At 35.2% G+C, this 15,114-nt stretch overlaps 1 protein-coding gene across 2 annotated transcripts in view; it reads right to left on the bottom strand.

The window, feature by feature from the left end:
• Positions 1-578: 578 nt before the first annotated feature.
• The window catches only part of LOC100251875 (nuclear-pore anchor), a 73,573-nt gene continuing 59,037 nt past the window's right edge, over positions 579-15,114 (bottom strand). Inside the window, exons 33-48 of one of the 2 annotated variants that reach the window (XM_010646780.3) lie at positions 13,759-13,875; positions 10,676-10,768; positions 9,381-9,536; positions 9,206-9,259; positions 8,479-8,592; positions 6,840-6,917; positions 6,591-6,740; positions 6,438-6,509; positions 4,445-4,600; positions 4,285-4,338; positions 4,019-4,106; positions 3,851-3,933; positions 3,642-3,770; positions 3,091-3,195; positions 2,268-2,448; positions 579-2,134 (exon numbers count right to left, since the gene is read on the bottom strand). In XM_010646780.3, the coding sequence (XP_010645082.1) occupies positions 774-2,134; positions 2,268-2,448; positions 3,091-3,195; positions 3,642-3,770; positions 3,851-3,933; positions 4,019-4,106; positions 4,285-4,338; positions 4,445-4,600; positions 6,438-6,509; positions 6,591-6,740; positions 6,840-6,917; positions 8,479-8,592; positions 9,206-9,259; positions 9,381-9,536; positions 10,676-10,768; positions 13,759-13,875 (2,991 nt within the window). In that variant the 3' untranslated portion in view covers positions 579-773. The remainder of the gene's footprint in view (positions 2,135-2,267; positions 2,449-3,090; positions 3,196-3,641; positions 3,771-3,850; positions 3,934-4,018; positions 4,107-4,284; positions 4,339-4,444; positions 4,601-6,437; positions 6,510-6,590; positions 6,741-6,839; positions 6,918-8,478; positions 8,593-9,205; positions 9,260-9,380; positions 9,537-10,675; positions 10,769-13,758; positions 13,876-15,114) is intronic. The other variant, XM_010646781.3, reaches the window with a different exon arrangement.

The following is a 15,114-nucleotide window of genomic DNA, read 5'->3' as shown; positions in this document are numbered from 1 at the left end:
CTTGGAATCATCTTAATCATTACTTGAGTTTTTGTTCTCACTAGTCAATTGGATCACATTTTTTCTTTAATAAATTTGAACTTTTTTTTCTCCTAATTTTTTTATTAATTAATTTAAAATATTTTATTGGGATAAAACGGTGATAACTTAAAAAAAAAAAAAAAATAGTAACACTTTTCTAAATAAACTTGAGAGTTTTTTTTTTAAAACATAATTTTTTTTACAAATATTTTCAAATTCAAATAGAAATTAGTTTTTGTCAAAAAATAAAAAGATTAAAAGATATTTTGTAAATAACATTTCCTTCTATTTAATCAAATAAAAAATTAGGGTCTTTTCCATGTCATTGTCATGTGTGCAACACCAATCAGCTTTTTAAAAAATTTGATGTGTCATCTTCATGGATATTTTTGTTTCTTAAAATTTCATATTCTTTCCTATCAATTATGTCACTTACATGGATTGAAGGTCAATTTCAAGGCCCAATCGGGTCGAAAGCACAATTCTCCCTTTTTTAAAGGGACAGTTAAAGTATCATCCCTAATGCCTATCATAACTAATAGAGGAGAGGACAAAAATTTTCCAAGGATATGGAGTGCATTATTCATCCATCAATGTATATTAACAGTGATAGTCAAAATGCTCCCTCAAGGGTCTAAATCCAATACCTATGTGATAACTCAAAAGCAATATGTTCATGAAGAGCTAAAAAAAACCTCCACAAGGAGAAAAGGGCAAGGCTAGTGTAAACGGTTGCATACCAACTTTCAAGCTTAACCTTGATCACCAGATGATTGTCCACGTCCAGCACGTCCCCGTCCACCCCGCACACCTCGACCACGAGTTATTGCCCTTCCACGGCCTCTACCAACTGAAGGAGAAAGAACTCCAGCCTGTCTAAGCATTGCTCTCTGTCTAGCCCTCTCCTGTAAATTTATGGTAGTTGAGCTGCTACCAACAGGCAATGCCTGTTTTACCTCTTCTGGATCTGCTGGTACGGTGGGGCTACCTTGTTTTGAAACACCAACATCTACAACAGTACTAGTACTAGTCGAAGTACTTTCAGAACCCATAGCAGCTTCAGGAGTTTGGTCAGTCTCCACGGCTATCTGCTCATTACCATCATTCGACTTATCAGAACCCTCAGCAACCTCTTCCATTACATCACCTTCGGCTGTTTTTTCATCATTTAGAATCTCAGGGGAATTAATATCACCAATGTCCACTGCTGCAGTGACTAGACCTTCCTCATCACCCCCAGCTGGTGAAGTCACAGGAACTACCACAGTCTCAGGCTGACCCTCACCTATTGTTGTGCCCCCTGTTATATTACACATGTCACCACCACCCTCAATATCCGTAACATCTGGGTCCAGCTCTCCCTCTTCCTTTTCACTTCCCAATTCTATCATTGATGGTTGAATGTCTTGCTCAGCCTGATCCTTTGGTCCATCATCAAACACCACTTCTCTTTCAATTGGCTTAACCAAAACCTCTTCCACAGCACTGGCTCTCTCATTCGGCAATTCAACTTCACTCGTGCCATCTACTTGTGCTGGTTCCTTTGGCTCCTCAGTTTGTCCTTCAGAAATCTCTGCCTCTTCTTTCTCAACATCGATGGCTTCCTCATTGGAGCCTTGAGGTAAATCAGCAATGGCATCAAAAGATTCTTCGATGGCCCGAAGAGTTTCAAGATTTTCCAAAGAAGCAGCAGCCTGTCCTTCAGCAGCCTCTTGTGGGGAATCTGAGCCTCTGGATCTCTTTAGCACAGGTGGTGCCACATCTGAGGTAGTCTCCCCTTGAATCTGAGTATCTTCTTGTAAATCAGAAGTGGATGAAGAAGCTAAACGTTTGCGAACTGGGGGTAGAGTTTGAGTTTCTGTGTCCTGAGAAGGTGCAGGTTTCCCTCCATTGTTAGGCCCCTCAATCTCAGCCATATCTACATCACCTTGGGGCTCCTCACTTTTCACAAGACGAGGCCGAACCAACTTCCTTCCAGTTTTACGCGTTTCAGCATTGGTTTTAAGAATAGCCAATCTCTTCTCTCTTTCTTCGGCAGCTTTGGCTGGTGAATAGCTGGTTGCAGGAACCACTGGAGTCAAGATACTTGGAGGTTGGGCAGGAGCTGTTAAACCTGCATAGGGAAAGGGAGAAGTACTCAATCACATGTTCAAAAGATTAAATAAGAACAGCAGGTAAAGAAGAAACTAGTAATTCTAGAAGTGGAAGATGGAAAAGGGAAAGAGAAGAAAAGAAAAGAGAAGGACCAGTAGTAGCTGCTGAAGAAGAAGTATCAACAGTTGAAGAAGGATCTAGCGGCAGAGCACGAGCTCCAAGCTCACTAAAAACTGAATGTGCCAACTTCTCAAAATTTTCTACAGTCAGTGCATAGGCAGCAGCAAGATCATCCAAGAGAGGCCCAGAAAGAAGCTGAACCACTGAGGTACCCTGAAAGAAATCATAGTTTCAGATGCTGAACAAAGAATAAGTGAAATCCTCTTGAATGGGCAGTAACTATGTTTTGTTCTGTGAGACTTATGACCCATGCTACAGAACTCATTTCAGTTTGCACTGTCACTGCCAAACCACATTAAAAGGTTGGATCAATCTTTGTGATTGGAGTTTTCTTAACCTCCTTTAAAAAGAGTTTCATATGACCTCCAATATTATTTACATTGCATTCAATCCGAGAAGACAAATAATGTAGACCAGTACGCACAATTCCAATAGAGAACTCAAACAACAGCTGAAACAAATCTACTGCCAGTTAGCATCATGGGGGAACGCTTGAAGAAATATGTGGATTAAGATGGGGGACACACAATTGTTGTTTCCCATGAAACATTAGTTAATCTCAGTAAGCAGGAGAAACCCAAAAACCACATTCCTGAAACCAAATATATAAAAGCAAAAGAACAGTAACAGAACTGTTGAAACTGCAGTTCAGAAGTTGCAACCAGATCTCATAATGCTTAATAGGAAGAACAATCCATGTTTAGCGACTTTTAATCATAAAGATTCAGCATCTGAATATGACAAAAAGATAAAACATTCTATTGATTAATAGAAGGAAAAAAAAAATACTTTTACCTCAGGTAGATTGCCTTTGGCATGCTTGAGTTTTTCGAGTTCGTCTGAGACCCTCTTAAGAGCCAGCTTATGTTTCTCAAGTTCATCTACCAGCTTTGCTTTCTCCTAAGGTTGAGAAAAGGAAACATTAATCCAGCAACTAGGACCAAATGACATATACTGAAACAGAGAATGAACTGGTAGGAAACAAATCCAGCATTCTATATGCAAACACTCTTGCATGTGCAACTGCTTTTAGATTCTGAGATCATTAAAATGCATAAAAGAGTACAAGTTAACTATTTTAAATCAGTAAAGTAACCCTACACTGAAGTAATTGTCTTGTCAAATACTTTGCGCATGCAAACTGTAGATAATACTGGTTCTTTAGCATTTATGCACAACATAATAATGACTGAAATCCATTTGTAAGACAGACAGAAATATGTGAATCCAAAAAGTTGGAACTTTAATTAAAATGAGAAGAACTAACATTCAGTTCTTCCATGACCAAGTCAATAGCTTGTTTCAAAATAGATAGATATTTGATCAGCGATGAACATCAAACTCACCTGATTAACATTCTTAATAGAATCCACGATTGTCTTCTCAGTCTTCAGGCGCTTTGCTTTCTCCATTCGATGGTCATCCCTCTCCTTCCTATACTCCTCCCTCTGCCTCTCGAGAGCTTTCTCCAGAGTCTGGACAACATTATATTAGCATGAAAAGTGAACAAATGAGGAGAACCAAAGGTTGAAAGACAGTTTATTGCTGTATGAACCTGTAGCCTGGAATCTTTTTCCTTCTCCTTCTCCTTCTCTTTCATGGCCTGTTCACCTGAAACATCCCCAATGGACCTTTTCCCTATGATTCACAATTGAAGAATGAGATGGCAAACCTCGTAGCCACATAATGCCACTAATTTTTCAACTTGAGAAAAATTTAGTACCTTGTTTGTAATCCTCCAACTGTTTGGAAAGAGCTTGATTCTCTTTGCTCAGTTCCTCCTTTTCCCTTGACAAGGCCTCCAACCTCTTCTGTAGAATGAAATAGAATGTTAGGTTGCCGATTAAATATTGTAGAAGGGATAAGAAAATGCAAGACATATGCAACTTAGGCACAGCTTAGATTTAAGCAATCAGGATTAGTCTAGGGAAAAAATCATAGCACTGGAACAATGTTTAGTTTGTAAGAATATATGGACAACTTAACAACCTTTAATTGAGCTGTCACCTTCTTTTGCTTCTCTAACTCTGCTTTCATATTGGCCTGCAAATTAACCATATTCATGTGATATGTACAGACGATATAATAAACATAGCCATAAGCAGCAGTCTGCATCTAGTCTATTCTAGAAGAGAGTATAGTGGGATACCTCAGCTTGCAAAATATCATTTATCTTGTTCTCCCTCTCACTTAGTTCCAACCTGCTGTTCGCAATGTCTTGTTCCAACTTTGAGATTCTATCCTGCTTCTCAGATACATGTCTCTTCATTTCCTCTATTTGAGCATCCTTCTCTCTTAGATTTATCTTGTGGGAAAAAAAAAACATAAAACTAAGATATGTGAAATTGTCACAAAAGGAAAAGCAGCTCAGCATGTAATTAGATAATAAATATTAAATTTGGCTTTTAAAAGTTGTCATATTGATAGTTTCAACATTCAATTCAATGTTTAATATAAGAAGCATGCATCACAAAATCACCAACTATGATGGAACTCTTAAAAGTTATGCGCTAATGCAATGGCTCTATATTGTAGTGAGAACTTTCAGTCTTTTTCACTATGCACTGCTAACATATAAAGAAAAGGCATGGTTCTCATCTATCTAGCCTCAAATGTAGTGGAGAGTTACTAGGAAGATGTAGAAAATTGTCAAATATGATATATCATACAGTAACTCAATGAGCATCCTTCAATTTCTAGTGGTTATGGTTAGCCGGTTCAATCTTCCACACAAAATGGTCTCGGAAAATAAAACAATTTCACCTGAAAAACCAATATGATATATCATATAGCAACTTGATGAACATCTTTCACTTTCTTGTGGATATGGTTAGCCAGTTCAAGAATTGTCTCCTTCTCAACCATGTCAATCTTCCACACAAATGGTCTCTGAGAATAAAAGGATTTCATCAAAAAAACCTATTACTACTTTCTCTTCACCAAAAAAACCTATCCTACCTTTCTACACTACAAATGCAACTTGGGAGGGTTGGGTCATGTGCGAAATTAACTTACAAATGCTTCTTTAGCCAATCATAAATAGAACATAAAATATAATATGATTCACTATTGATTCAAGGTTGGTTTGTGATGTTTCAACTCAATGCCAAGTTTAACTATCATTAGACATCACTAAAGCCTGCCCAAATTTGATATGGGCTTGAATTGGGACAGATTCAAACTAGACTGCAATGCAGTTTCCACAATTGACCTTCCACATCCCTATCCATCCACGGAGTAAACTCTACCACCAAAGAATGGGATTTCTTATTGCAATTTCCCATACTAAGATGATGTGCGTTCAGTTTCTGCCATCCATAGGGTGTTCTAGAAAATTACTTATGACATGCTGCTTTTTTCATTGCCAAAAACCAATTATTTCATGAGGAGAAAATGAAGTATTTTTCACTTTTGCAAAAGATTAAGCAATTGTCAAAGAGGTCTTAATCCTGATGCCAAATCTTAAGCCAATATAGAAGATATTGAAGGCTAAATTTCAATACAATAATGGTATCTACCAGGGACATTGTAGGAAGTGTTAAAAGGAATAAACACAAGAATAAATATTAACTAATAAGTACAAGGAAATTCTGATTGTATATTCAGTCTGGTGTAAAAAACATAAAGAGCTCATTATGAGCCCTTCTTCTTCTTTTTTTATTTTTATTTTTTTTATGAGAACATTATGAGCCGCTTTTGGATGAGGAAAATTATTTATTTATTTATTTATTTTTTATAGGTAAACATCTATTGTATTAATAATACCAAATAAAAGAGTGCACTGAAGTAATACAGTGTACACAAAGGCACCACAAGGCCATACCAAGTGGAGGGGTACACAAGAAACAAACCCCATCCATATGCTCAGCCAGTCAATAAAGTCCAACATGGACAATGAACCAACTCCGATACGCACCCTAGCCCATTCCAAAAAATTATATGTAAATGATTGTTTAAGCATTTGATCTACTTTATCTGCTTCCTACAACTTATAACTTGCTAGACTTGTGGCAAATACTACACATGCAATGACTGCTAAGGTGCCTCAGTGATAAGAAGGCATTCAAGTCAAGGATATGAAAAAAGAATCATCAATCTACCAAACACAGTTAATTAAAAGACAATGCATATATTTAGGTTACCTGCATCTGATGAAAATCATGTTTCATGCGCTCATAATCTTCCACATCAATATTTTTGGACTGCTCAAGCAACTTCAAGGAGTAGTAGAAATTAGATCATTGACTAAAAAGAAAAAACATCAGGTAAAAATCAGTGCAAACAAGAAATAATACCTCACCAACCCTCTTTTCCAATTGATCTTTTTCCGTCCTTTGCATTTCAATTTCTTTCTTACAAGTTTCCACTTCAGTTTGACTCTCCCTCAGTAGAACCTCCAAATTCTCAGTCTCAATCCTAGCTTTTTGAGCTACTTCACGTAATTTCTATGAGCAAACCCAAATCAAAAGCACAAAATTGTAAGCAACTAGTTAACTTGAAAACTACAGATCATCTTAAATTTATAGATTTCCTCGCAGGCACACCTGGCACTCCTCAAAATTATGCTTGTTCTCCTCTCTGATTTGCATGTTGCTTTCCCGAAGCAAGTTCATTTCTCTAACCTGAAAAAATGTTTTATGAAAATAGCTAATTATTTACCATGGGAAGAAACTCTAGAATACAAAGCTTTAAGCAGAAATGTGAAATTATATAGGAGGTTTGAAGAAGACCACCTTGCATTACAATGAGTCCTAAGCACGAGACACAGAAGATAAGATGAATAAGCAAAAGAGAAATAATTTTTCATGAAAAAAGTGTAAAATAATAATAACAAAGATGATAATATTAGGGTTCACTTAGCATAGCTTTTGACTTCTGCCTCAAGCAAAAGCAGAAGCCACTGCTGAAGCTTAAGTCATTACCTCAAAAGGATAATCTTAGTGTTATATAAATTTTAAACAAAAATAACTTCCCTCATAAGCTAAAAAACAGTTTTTAAAGACGAAAGTATAAGGTAAAGTGTTTTAGTCTCATGAGGCAAGGCGTAAGCCTTTTAGGACTCTAATTTTCATATTTAATAAATATTTAAAATAATTTTAAATCTATAAAATTAAATTAAATCAATAATAAATTTCATAATAAATTCATTTTTCATAAAAAACCATATTAATAATTCCATAATGTAAATTAAAAAATAATCAGAATTGCAGTACATAATTACTTTTATTTGATAAAAATAATAATTAAATCATAAAATTGAATATAGAAAAAAATTTACTATAAAATAAGAAAATAAAATAATAATAATTAATAAAATAAGTGACCTGTATTTCTATTTTTATTATAATATTCGTATAAATTTTATAATGATTTAATGGAATGGAAAAAATATTCTTTCAATAAATTTAATCATAAAAAAGGGAAAAAAAATGGAAATTCAACCATTCAAAATAGTAAATAGGAAATAATGATTTAGAATTTTAGATGCATTAAAAGGGCGGTTTGACTTTTTCCACACAAATAAAAGAAAAAAAAAAGACATTAAACAAAGAAACAAGAGAGATGAAGGGGGGGAGAAACAGAACAGAGAAAGAAAACAAGAGAGATGAGTGGAGAAACCAGAGAAATGTGAGAAAAGCAAAGAGAAAATCTGCAACCCGAGAAACAGAAAAGTTGCAACCCCGATGAGAGAAAAAGCAGACTGAAACAATGAGGATCTTCTTGTCCCTCTCTTTCTTGATCTATTTCTATTCAATTATTTTTTTCTGGGCACTTCAGTAACTCTGTTGAGGCTTACGCCTCACCTAGAAGGTGTGAAAAGCGCACTTGAGGCGCGCCTCAGCCACGCATTAACTCCCAAGGCATACACATTTTAGGGTTTACGTTTTTTTTCTTATGCCTCAATGCATTTGGCAGCCACCTCACCCTGAAGCACGTTGAGGCGCTCTCAAAGAACGCCTTTAAAAACTTTGGCTAAAAAAATGACTTCCATGGGAAGCAATCTTGTCCTTGCATCCTTTGTCAGCTCTATTAGAAGCCAAAAGCAGTTTTACTAAAATCATCCAAAAAGAAGTACAAGCTGTTGTTGGCCTTAAAGGACTGCTTTTTGCCTCCAAAAAGTCAGTTCAAGCGGGGCCTTATAATTCCCAAAGTTCAGCACTTCTAGCAGAAATAGAACTTAACCTGAAGTTGTAGGGATTTGATCTCTTCTTCTGTGAACAACAATGTTCTTGAATTTGCACGCTCAGCATGAAGTGATGCTTGGGCTGTCTCTGTTGCCTTTAAAGCACTCTCAAGCTACATGGAATTCAAAGGAGGCTATACATCAGAGCAACTACTGATAACTAAAGTAAATTTACCACAGACCTTGCAAATATAGATATTAGCACAAGATTTAACCAAGGTGAAGATGGAGCCAGACAATAGAACATATCTGCACCATGTATAACTAACTTACATGCATCATGATACTTTATTTTTGTAATGAGAAGACAACAATTCAATAAAACAAAATAATGGTCAAATATTAGCAACATCGTCAGCAAATGATATTGTAGTATAAAACATCCATGTGATATGCAAACAACAAAAGGAAAAAGAAAAAAACAAAGCTCAATAATTTACATGGTACAGTATCTTTTGAACATCATCCAATAAAAGCCACCCAATAAAACACAATAAGATATACTTATTTAAACATAGGGTGCAGACGATAACCATTTAAACAGAACAGGATACATGCAGTGAACATGAACAAAAATCATCCACACTCCATGCTGAGAGTCAGACAATATTTTGATAGGGACATAACTATAGCAAGAGCCAATATATGCCTATAGCTACATTAGAAACTAGTAATGAAAAACACAACAGAAAGGAAGCCAACAATAATTGAAAATAGATAACCTACTTGGGATTGTAATCGCAACTTTTCCTGTTTCAACAAAGAGATCTCTGTTTCTGCCTGTTTTAAGTAAATGAACATCAGAGCAGCTCATAGCATGAAAAGGATGGAGTGCATAGGACTAAATATATTACAAAAAATAAAAAGTAAAGCAATTGAGAGCAAAGAGAAAGATACTTACTATTTCCTTCGAGCGACGTAGATAATTAATCACATTCTGTAATCCAGCATCACCAAGTGGATCCAAACCACTACTCGAGGATATTCCAACAGATCTGCGGTCCTTTTCAGCCAATTTGATGTGCAAAGCCTCTAGCCGACTATGTAGGATCTTGTTCTGAAGAGGGTAGATGGAGGACCAGATGAAAACAATGCAGTAACGAATACCACAATAGCACATATTTTGCGGATAAATCAAAAGCAACACTAATATATTTAGTTTGATCAAAACACTGGGTAGATCCAAAATATAGTATACAAACAAACCTAATCTGTCAGGACCTTTACAAACCCAAACAAGAAAGTGAGCCTATGCTGTAAAGTTCATGTATCAGTGCAGGAGAGTGTACTTAATATGAGCATATTGAAATATTTACTGATAGTACCGACAAAATTTATTCATATAATAGCAATGAAAACATTACTTGCACCACCACTTTTATCACCCCACCTGTTGGTGTGGCAAGGAATATTGGTGGTATAAAAGGTAAAAAGAAAAAAATGCATTTATCTCATCCTGGTATCCTCTATGCACCACCAATCACCACTTGTCTCATCAACATGAGGTAAAATGCATAGCATTTTCCTAATAAATATTCAAACTAGTAGCAAAAGTTTCTATATTGTTTGAAGGATAACAACTAAGGACAATCTTTTTTTTTATTTTTTTTATTTTTATAGGAAACAACAATGAATTATATTGAAAAAGGATTTAAGAAGTACAAAAGAAGGATGAGGAATCCTCCCACAAAAGAGAGCTAAACATAATGAATACCAAAAGCAAAAAGCTATTTGGTAATTACAGAAAGCAGTCTCTCCTTACTAGTCCACACCCTTGGAGCTACACACCGCTAGCCAATCTAGTTGAACCACATTAAGGGGAATGCCCTTAAAAATCATGGTGCAAGAAGCCCAAAAAGAAGTAAGGAACTAAATGGTAGCCCATAGAACCTCTGAATTCTTTGCCTTATCCTCAAATATCCTAACATTTCTTTCCTGCCACACAACCCAAATTAAAGTAATACACGCAGTTTGCCACAATACTAGGCCTCTCTTGGATCTTCCCAAACCCATGTAATTAATGGTCATCATGTCAAAAACGCACTTTGCCACAATCTGTACTTTGTTTATCAAAAAAGCACACAAAATTAATGGTACTCATCAAGTATGTAATCCGATAAAAAATACAAACAAATGTATAGAGTGACCAGGATCCAAGAGACCACAAGACATTGACACAGCATTTTGAGCAATCACCTGTTCGTTAATCTCATCATATTTCTTTTCAGCTTCATTCTTTGCCACCTCTAACATTGACTTCTCCACTTCCCACTTCCCCTTTAATTCGTTCTGAAAAGGTCCCAAAGCAGGTGAGTTAGTTTATATTCACTTAGAAAAGATTCAGTAAAGAAGTCAGGATAACATTTCACAGTTTTCTTTTTCAAGTAATTGTGAGAAAGAAAGGGAAAAAAAAAGGCGAAAAAAGGAAAGAAAGAAAGAATGCAAATCAAACTAATACTTCAAAGACTTCTTCAAAGACTTTCCCAATTCTCCAAAGAATAATACTTTATTTATTTTTAACCTAAATTTTGATTTTTTTTTTTTTAATAATTATTTGCTGCTCTATGCACAGATTCTTTGAAACACAAATTGATTCTTACTTACATAGACTGACTGTTGATGTACACAAACCAGATTTTGTAAAGAATCAAATTTCAGCTTCCTAGATGTAAACATCACAAATGGATTTCTTTTAAAGGACTGTAAACACATATATGGGCAAATGAGCTTACAGGTAATTCTATTGAAAATCTGTAGGCATAAAAGGAAAATGTAAACGCATCAGAAACAAGTATATGGAGCAATTTTCTGGATTTCAGTGTGCAAGCATGCATGCACACAACAGTTTAAGGAAGTCAGCATCAAACGCTGAACCAGGGTTCAAATTTTGCAATTTATATGCCTTCAAGATATTGTAAACATGGGGAGCTATAAACATGTAGGTTATTACAACCAATATGTGCCAGTGAATTGGGTAATTTATATTTGTATAGATATAAGCCTCTTTTCAGAACAGATATTGTTTTTTTTTTTTTATAAGTAAGCCAGAATTGAATTAAACCAGAGGCAAAAAGTCACACTGCATACAGGGGGTATACAAGGCAACTAAGGCCTCACAAGCAAAAAAGAGAGCCAAAAAAGCCTCACCACCCCTTAAGTGGATGCTAACCACTCCAAAAAGCCTATAAGGGAGAGAGACTTCTCTCCAATATATAATCTAGCCCAGCTCCATAAATTACAAACAAAAAAATTCTTGAGTTTCTGAATATCTAACACACCTCCCCTAAAGGCTAATCTATTCCTCTCCTTCCAAACCTTTATTACAACAATATCTGTTCTTTTTTTTCAGAACAGATATTGTTGTAATAAAGGTTACAGAAAGTCGACAAAAACACTAGATACAAATTAACTCTCAACACTTACACAGGTTAGTGAAATTTGTCGATGCCCATGAATAAGGAAAACCTAGTTGCCTCAAACAGTTTAAATTTTATTGAATGCTCCCCAGGCCCAACAGAAACTTGATGTTCCAGTAGGGAGTCATAAACTCCCTTACAAAAATGTCTAACCTTAGACATTACAACACTTAGCCAAAGGATCTGCTAACTAGTTGGATGCGTGTGGACTCACAACAAAGATCACCCAACACCGATTTTAGATAATACATCTTCTGCAAAAACAAATTCAATTTCCAATGAACTCTTTTCACTGCAATACCCAGGATATAAAATTTTGGTCACCCACCTCCAAAAAGTTGCTTAAGCTTGCAGGGTTTTCATAGGTATCTTAATTGAGAAATCACTATCCCTATCCAAGTATAAGATACCATTTTTCAAATGCACATAACTTTGAAAAATTTTATTTCCTTGGATATAAAATTCCCTGAAAATTAGAGGACATGGTAATTTTTCATTCCAATTCCTAAGGCTTAAAATAAAAGGAAAGTGGATGACCTCTTTTTATTTTCTTTTTTATTTATAATTAAATCCAAGTTTTTATGAAAATTATTTTAAGGGTTATTATGTGAATTTGCATTAATTTTTAAGCAAACCTAAAAATAACCAAACGCCAGAATGAGAATAAAAATTGGTGGCTTTAATCAAGCATTAGAATGAAAATCTCCTATCTATTACATTCATAAATCATTTCCCAACATACAATTTCCATTCCTGATTTTAGATGTTGGCAAACCAAACACATCCATGGAGTTTGCTTGCATGAGTTCTTCTAACAATGCAAACACCTTTGCCATTATAGACTGACTTAACCCAACTAGCACAGAAAAAGCTGTAACTCCCACATAATTATGGAATACTCCATCACCACTTGGGCTCCATTTTGAATAGCTTTTTGTTCTTGGATTTAGCTGAAAGTTGAAGCCAATGCCAAGAGCATAACCAGCACCACTATTGTAGAAGTTTCATTAAATATAACATAACTTTCTGTACAAGCCAAAATAAAGTTTCTTCAAGAAGTAATCTTTTCATGACTTCTATATTAAGCTCTTTATAAGCCAAGAACTCTCTTAACAAAATTACTCAAATAGGCATAATATTTCCTATTGAATTTATAAAGAGTTTCTGGCTTCTCTAAACATGGAATTTTCTGCCCTCAACTCCCAAAAAAAACATAAAAACAACCATCAAAATTAATGCTTAGGTGTCCAAGTTGATTAGGGATCCACTCAAAACATACCCTCAGAACAATTAACAAGTGAGATCATAATAAAGCAAGTATGGGTACACATTATAGAAGATTACTCTTGGCATTGCTACCAAGCCACCCAATGCAGTCACCATCATATCTTTTTGACTCCCTAGGAAGGACCCATACCAAGCTAGCAAGTCTAAAGAATTTATTCCATAACTTCATTGCTGTTGGGCAATGAAGAAAAAGGCAATTCACCATTTCCCAACTGCCTATGCACATCATACACAGCTAAAGACTTAAGGGCTTTGTATACTCACCTCAATTGACAATGTGGAAAAAATATTCTAGAAATGTTATTCATTTCATCAAGGTCAACAGTCTGTTTTTGTTTAATAGACAGACAAAGCATAGCTAACAAAGTGGGGAAAAAAGCAATTGAATATTTCCACCAAATCTAAATGCCCATTAATCAAATAAATAAAAAAAATAAAGTAACCAATTATATTTTATAATTTTTTTTCCATCTTCTGTTTTTGCCTTTATTTCCACTTGGTGCAAGATGTAGAAAACCAACATGACAATTTCTGTTTCCAAAATAACTGAGAAATAAGTGAGAATCGGGACATTACATTTTCAGCATTTTTTGCATCTGCCAGTTTACGCAATTCAGAAGCCTCCTTCTGCAGCAAAGCCAAAGCTTGTGATGTTTTTGTCAACTCCTGAATTGTCTCTGATTGTAGGATGACCTGAAAAATATAGAAGTTATTACAACCACACTAAAAAAGCATGACAATGGCAAGAAACTTATGCATAATGATGGTTGGGTATATGGAATGTGATATTCACACATTACATTTTTTAGATAAATCACAGATCTAAGAAAGATGTATAACAGGTTCAACATTCAAACATATTTTTATGTGCAGTGTAGACAACTCCATATCAAGCTTTAATGGCACAGGTCTTAAGGTTTTCAGGCTAGACCTCATATGGGGTGAATTTCTTGAGAGATTTTCTAGCTTCAACTAATGAAGAAGAAAGACTAAATGTATTGTATTAAAAAGTTTTACAAAACCAAATTTCTTTGACGAGAAACACAAGAACAAATATTTTTGAAAACCGAATTATTTTAATCAGAAATATAAGAACATAATCTTTTCAAAAAGAGCAAGGAAGCAATCATTGACAACCAAAACAATCCAACCAATGCTTCCAAGAGCAGTTCCAGTAGTTTGTCTAGTCGTAGCCTTACCATTTTCTTCCCATAGTTTTAAAAAGCGCGCTTAGGCTCAAGGCCCAACCACTCCCTAGTTATAGTGTCTTGCTTGCCAAGACATGTGCCTTATTGAAGAGGTGAGCTTTGTCGACTTTACTCTTCCTTTCTAAACACTTTTATTCTTGAAATTTCTAATAGTATATTGAAATTTATATAATTTCAGTACTTTTTTATTGAATGTTTCTTTTAAATGTTTGAAATATTAAAATTTTTATTAATTGGATTAGATTTTAAATTATATTTTATGAAATTGATATGCATCCCAAGCCGCATTTCACTTCACTCAAGCACACAGCTTGTGTTGCTCCTTATGCCTAAGCTATAGGAGACTTTTGTACCTTAAGTGCACCTTGCACCTTTTAAAACTATGTTTCCTCCCCTAGAACAACCAAAAGAACACCACCACAAATGTACTCCAACTCCCACAAAATATGAAAGGGTTATGAGGAAAATCCAAGAAACTGACCAGCTGTGCACAATTTTTTTTTTTTTTTTTTTTTTTGATAGATAAACCCACAGCAGCTTTATTAGGAAAAGGGAGCTTAAAAGGCAACCCGAAGCATGCAGGGAGTATACACGAGAAACCAAAAGACAAAAAACAAAAAGGCAAACACTCACCAGCTGTGCACAATGTAGGAGGTTAAAGAATTTCCACAGCCTGGTTCCTTTATTAAGAATTGGCAAAAAGAATGAATATGTTCATTTGCAT

Source organism: Vitis vinifera, chromosome 19 (assembly GCF_030704535.1).
Source record: "Vitis vinifera cultivar Pinot Noir 40024 chromosome 19, ASM3070453v1".
Classification (NCBI taxonomy): Eukaryota; Viridiplantae; Streptophyta; class Magnoliopsida; order Vitales; family Vitaceae; genus Vitis; species Vitis vinifera.
Note: the sequence above shows the minus strand (reverse complement) of the source record. Positions and strands in the feature narration are given on the sequence as shown.